This window comes from Carex rostrata, chromosome 15 (genome assembly GCF_964058835.1).
Source record: "Carex rostrata chromosome 15, lpCarRost1.2, whole genome shotgun sequence".
In the NCBI taxonomy this organism is placed as follows: domain Eukaryota; kingdom Viridiplantae; phylum Streptophyta; class Magnoliopsida; order Poales; family Cyperaceae; genus Carex; species Carex rostrata.
This window is the reverse complement of record NC_135932.1, coordinates 6132677-6138786: the sequence shown is the minus strand read 5'-3', so window position 1 is coordinate 6138786 and position 6110 is coordinate 6132677. Positions and strand designations below refer to the sequence as shown.

The 6110-nt window shown below is 39.1% G+C and overlaps 1 protein-coding gene across 2 annotated transcripts; it reads right to left on the bottom strand.

Moving 5' to 3' along the window:
* Positions 1 to 669: 669 nt before the first annotated feature.
* On the bottom strand, positions 670 to 5755 carry LOC144565930 (cyclin-dependent kinase G-2-like). 2 transcript variants are annotated; one of them, XR_013515069.1, is made up of 10 exons: positions 4214 to 5755; positions 3994 to 4122; positions 3730 to 3865; positions 3561 to 3649; positions 3364 to 3475; positions 3168 to 3274; positions 2669 to 2956; positions 2400 to 2481; positions 1664 to 1997; positions 670 to 1295 (listed from the first exon to the last, which is right to left on the bottom strand). XR_013515069.1 is itself a non-coding variant. In XM_078315773.1 (7 exons), exons 1-7 carry the CDS (start codon positions 5518 to 5520, stop codon positions 2878 to 2880), a joined length of 1959 nt encoding a protein of 652 aa, XP_078171899.1. In that variant the 5' UTR covers positions 5521 to 5755; the 3' UTR covers positions 2550 to 2877. The 2 variants fall into 2 exon arrangements, 1 of the variants encoding a protein (XP_078171899.1); XM_078315773.1 differs by lacking the exons at positions 670 to 1295; positions 1664 to 1997; positions 2400 to 2481 and having other exon boundaries at positions 2550 to 2956.
* Positions 5756 to 6110: the final 355 nt, after the last annotated feature.

The following is a 6110-nucleotide window of genomic DNA, read 5'->3' as shown; positions in this document are numbered from 1 at the left end:
AAAAATTCTGACATCACCTATTTCAAAAATTATGACTCTAGTGCACTTGACTCTCATGATGAATCTACTATGAAGTTATACCTATCTAATTAGCGATGACAAATTGAAGCTTAAATTGAAGAAAAAACAAGTTTAAGAGGAACAAAATAATCTAATCAATGAAGAAGCTCAAGCAGCTAGAGCTAGAGTTAACAATAGATGAAATCAATGAACATCTGTACCTTCTCCAGTCATAATCAGTGCTAGCAGCTCTTCCCGTCTACTTTCTTGCACATCCGCTTCTTTCTACTCCCACGCGAATGAGATTGAGAAAAAAGGTCAAAGAGAGAAAAAGTAGGAGAGCACGAATTGGGAAAATGAAAATCTAGTCGGACTGAATTTTTGATTTCCCGTCAATTTACGTTGTTTGGGGAGAAGTATGGGAAGAAAGGAAGGAACTTGCTGGGAAGAAACTGAGCATCCGAACGGATCTAGGATTTAGAAATCAAATTATCATCAAACCCATCAGTTCCCATTTTGAACCCAAACATCCGAACAGGCCAAAGTACAACAAAATTCGGACAGTTCACATCTAATTGGATTTTAACGTGAAAATTGAAACTATCCTGACTTGTATGGTTCTGAAAATTGAACCCTCTCATTGATGGCTTCATTTTGGAAAACCCATATATCTAGGAATCCTGTAGTATGGTAGCTTTCAAGCTAAACAATGGCAAGCTTTCAAGCAACTGTTATTCGGAAAACTGGTAACATGTGAAATAAAAGTACAAAACATTGAACAAGCCAAATGTCCACATTGGTTCATTATACACCTGACCAAACAAGTTTTGATTAAAAAAAACGTATAAAAAACCAACATAACCTAGATTCCTCGAAATGAGTTGGGATTAAAAAAACTAGGACAGGAGAAGCCACCGGCATCTGTGTCAAGCTGAAAATTGAATGCTCAAACGGTCCAATTGACATTGTGAACTAACACATGACAAATATATATAAAATAAAAATGATAAATTTCTCAGGACGTCAATTTAATTAGCTGCTCAAACTATGCAAATAGCAAATATTCATTCATAAACATAGAATATGAACCAAATCATAAACACATTATCAACTAATGTAGATACCTAATTATCCCCTGTATAACCAGTGTAATGCAAGTTTGTAAAAAGAAATAGTTGCAGCACGCAAGATTGTACTGGTTTTGAGGCACAAAACTAATACAAAATGCATAGGCAGCTGGAATAACCTGTAGAATGCCAAATGTTGCCAACACCAGCATCAGCAACCAGTATAGGCTGCAGCAGAAAACCACTCTGACATAATAAACACATTACACATTTTGTTCTCATCTATTCTTATTTCATTCTTCCAAAGAAAGGCATTTCACAAATATTACCAGGGACTAATATATCAAGAATTCTAGATATCTAAAGGTTTCAAGGAACATTCAACAAGGCTGCTTACAAATTTTCCGGAATAGCATGCAACTGACAAGTAGTGGTTTTCAAACTATTGACGATAGCCCCAGGGAACATTCAACAAGTGTTCTATTATTTTGCTTGCACCAAGTACAATAAAGCCAAAATATGAGAAGGTTTGATGTAGCTAATGACAACAAACATATTCAACACAAGGAAGACAAATACAAATCTTATAGTTAAACAAACCTTTGATATTCTCTACATATATGAATTAGCTCACAGTAGCACCACCAAAACTCTGCTACTGCACTTATAAGGGTACAAAAAGTTTGCAAAAATAAATCAAACTCTAGAAAGGTTGCAAAAAGATGAGCCAACTGAATTTTGATGGTAATATTGGCATATAATCTATGAGGGCAAGGAAAGAGATATAAAGAGAGGGTGGGAGAGATTAGACTTGCCACAAAAGGCCACAATTCAGAGGCCATTCATCAGGTAAAATTGAAATACTTACTTTAAGTAGACATATTGGGCCCATCTTTACTTTGAAGAAGCCACAACTTATGATTTATGGAGCTGCATATGGGCAATACAAAGTTAAGTTCAACCGCATCTTACATCCCCCAATAGTAAATTAAAAAAATTGTTCTTAATTTTTCAAATCAGATATATCTGCTTGTTATGCATTAGTTCCCCTTTCTTTTTTCTTATTGTTTCTCAATATTACTTTAATCAGCTCATACAATGCAAGCATATACAGAGAAATACAAGCTCATCAAATGGTCAGTTGTCAAGGGACTACTCCATGTAGAATAAAGTCAGAAAGTCACTATTCTCACCCCTTCCGACCTCAATATTCACTCAGAAAGATCAGGTTATCTTATCACCACCAGCTACAACTCATCGTGGTAATTTCAGATTTACTTAACATTTGGTAAACCTGAGATTATTTAAGTAGCCACTGCATAATTGCATTACCTCTGTGATTTCATCTCTCATCCATTTAGTCAGGAACAGAACCAAGCACGGACCATCCCATCCGCCTCCCACCATTCAAACTCTTGCAAACAAAATTAAATGATCAAAAGAAACATGCTCTAGAAAATTAATTCTAAAAGAACTATAACATTTTGTACTTTCTAAAAGCTTTGTTCACACCAAAGGAGGGAATACATTACATGAGTTCAGAGAGAGGAAACTGCTTTAGCCAATATTTTAAAAAAAAAAAAAAACTGAATATTCCACACCTTGCTATCACGAGGGAAGTAGAACTAGACTTGCGGCATACAAATCCTCCAATAAAAAAATTCTATCCTGGCATCTCCACGAGGTAGCTGCAAGTGTCATACATCTTCACCTTCTTGGGTAGCATAACCTAACCTCGCAAAGAAACCTGTCGTACCAAATTAACTGACGAGGGTCAAATTAAAAAGCTAAATTTAAGTTACTATCAAGCCTAGCCAAATACGCCTCTTGAATGTGCCTTTAGCTGCTCCAATGGATCGGGACTCTTCATGACTTTACGTCTTACATTCCTGCAACACAAATTTGCATAAATGTTAAAAATTAACTAATTTGATCAATGCAGATGCTCTGTGGCATTTACTGGGTACTAAACCATCCAATTAAAATGAGCATTTTTTCACAAAACAATATATTAGAGATATCTTCTTTCCAGTTGCGACTAATGCACAATTACAAAAGTCTTGAATTTAGAATGAGGCATAGAAATAGATGTGTTAATACCTATCCTTGTCATTATGGGCAGGAAATGTAGGCATGAAATCTCTCGACTTGGGAAGAGGCACTTCACTGAACCAAGGGTGTCTAAGAGCTTCCTTTGCAGATATGCGCTGAAACACGCAAAAAGAGAAATAAAAATAATTAGGAAAGGTTAATACAAGAACCTCCTTAAAAATAGAGAATATTAAAGAATGCCTACCCTCTCCGGGTCATAAGTCAGTAGCTTATTGAGTAGGTCAAATCCAGCCTCTGACAAGGTTGGTCGGCCAGAGAATGATGTGGGTGGAAACTTCTCTCTCAGCCTGTTATACCTGAGAAATAAAGAAATGGAGATATTATTTAAATTAGAACGACCAAGAGATTGGGACAATTTCAGATAAGTGAAGTAACACTTACGGTTGTTTGGTGAAGACCACTTTTGAACCAGGCAAGTTCTTGTAACCGGGCCAGATATTCTCATTTGGTGTCCCAAGGGTTTTAAAAATCTGAAACATAGAAATAAATGATTACATAACGACTAATAAGTAAAGGGAAGTCCTAAAGTTTTGCTTCTGAAAATTTGTACCTTGTCAATCTGTTCTTTTTCATTCTGCCCATTAAACAAGGGCTCTTTTGCCAATAATTCAGCCATTATACATCCCACAGACCACATATCGATTGCGGTTGAATACTCCTTTGCTCCAAGAAGAAGCTCAGGTGCCCTGCATTAACCGCCAATAGAGAAAATCCTATGTCAGAAAACAGCATATTGCAAGCTGCAAGGGTGAGAAAATGATAAATGAAGAAAAGAAAGAAAAGAAAAGAAAAAAAATACCATCAAAATACTCACCTGTACCACAAAGTCACTACCAAGGGAGTGTAGGGTTTCAAAGGGCTTCCATACTGACGAGCTAGCCCAAAATCACAAATTTTTAACTCCCCACGATTATTTAGAAGTAGATTGGAAGTCTTCAGGTCCCTGTCAGTACAAAACCTAACATTATTACACAGAATAAATTTAACGCCTAAATATCATCAAGAAAAAAAGAGGGCAGAAACAGAAATGTTACCTGTGGAGAACCCAATTATGGTGCAAGTACATGGTTCCTTCAAGTAGCTGAAGCATCAAGCACTTAACTTCGCTCTGGCTGTAAGGCTGTTTCATTGTCTCCATTACCCCTTTCAAGTCGTGCTCCATATACTCCATAACCATAAATATACTATCCATGGTGCTCCCCACGACCACCTCCTTCACATCCACAATTGAAGGGTGGTGAAATGACAAAAGAATATTTATCTCTCTAAGAGCGGTCATGGGAAAACCCTCCTTTTCCTTCTCCATCTTAACTTTTTTCAATGCAACTACCTCGCCACTTTTCTTATCCCTTGCCCGATATACAACCCCATAAGTGCCTTCATTTATTTTATTGAGTCGCTCAAATTCATCTACACTTCGACATCCTTGTAGCATGTTTATACTTCTCTTACGTGGCTTCAGGGGCTCAGGAGATTCTTCTCGGCTAGACTCTGACTCAGTTCCTCTCCCATATGAATAGTCGGAGTCACTGGATCGTCGTGCTCCATCTACCTCCATAAAATCCACCTCTCTCTCTCCTCTTTCTGAGCCAGATGATGTGGATACAGCCCGTTCTGAGCCATTTCTTGTCACCACTTCTCCTGGCTCCGGTGTTGGTACCTTCTTGGCCAGAACTCTCTCCAATGGAGAGGCACTTTTCATTTTGGGAGCAACCACCACTCTGTCGTCATCAATCTCAGCCCACCTAGATGAAGAAATTGTTCGGGGTGCTGGGTACAAATCTTCATCCTCCTCCATCTGACCCGGTTCATTGTCACTATCCTCCTTGCGGGAATCTATAAAGTCATCCATGATATGGACATCCTGGTCCATCAGCTCAGTTGGAGGCGGTAAAGGATCTAGGGTTTCATTGACAGAGACCTCTTTACCTGGTTTGTTGGACTGATCTGGCTGTTTTGTTGCATCCCGGTCCCAGACAATAGGAGAAAACTTTCTTTTCTTGCCCAAAGACCCTTCATCCTCAGATTTTACAGACTCCCCATTTTGTTTAACGGTGGCATCTCTATTCAGTTCAGGTTCATCAGACCCGCTACCACTAGATAGTTCACCCGGCTCCTTATCCAAGGCTCTCGTCTTCTCAATTGCTGGAGAACGGTTTCTACGAGGGTAGTTCCTGAAGTCATTGTTACTACGGTGGTAACCATTGGAAAATTCCCTTCTATTCGAGTCTCTAAACTTGACGTCTCTGCTGAAGTCGCGGCGGCTAGGGTTACTATCCCGGTACCGATTCCTCCTCGAAATTTCCAGATTGAACTCACGATCTGTTCGACCTGAAGCCATTTTAGACCGAATCCTTATCGACGAAACCCTAGCTAGGGTTTGCAAACAAGAGATTGAGAGGATACGAACTATGGAAAAGAGAATTCCTGAAGAGAGAAACAGAATCAATTTACTGGATCTATCTAAACCTCACCTCGAAATTTCGCTCTCGATCGATTTTCCAAACAGGGAAACCCTAGGAGAGGAATAAGAGGGAAAGGCGAGACTCGGGAGAAAGAGGGATAGACACGAGACTTCTGTCTATTCGCATCTGTCTGTTGACTCTGTTCGCATCCTCTGAGATATATTTTGCGTGTGACATATTGGAAAATCTGAACCGTTCAAATACGTTATACACGAATCTGAAAGCTCCAATAATACGGGCCCCTGTGCTATCGCACCGGACACGTCGGTCACGCAAATTATGAGATATCTCAGAGGATAAACACTCCAAAGAGTAAGGGCCTGGTCGGTGCGCTACTGTGCGCGTGGGAAAAAAAAATTCACTCCGACTGAATTTTTTTTTTCCCACAAGCACAGTAAAAATTAGTTCAATTCTCATTCCCATTCCCCATCCCATTTAAACGCCGAACACGCCCTAAGACAGCCAG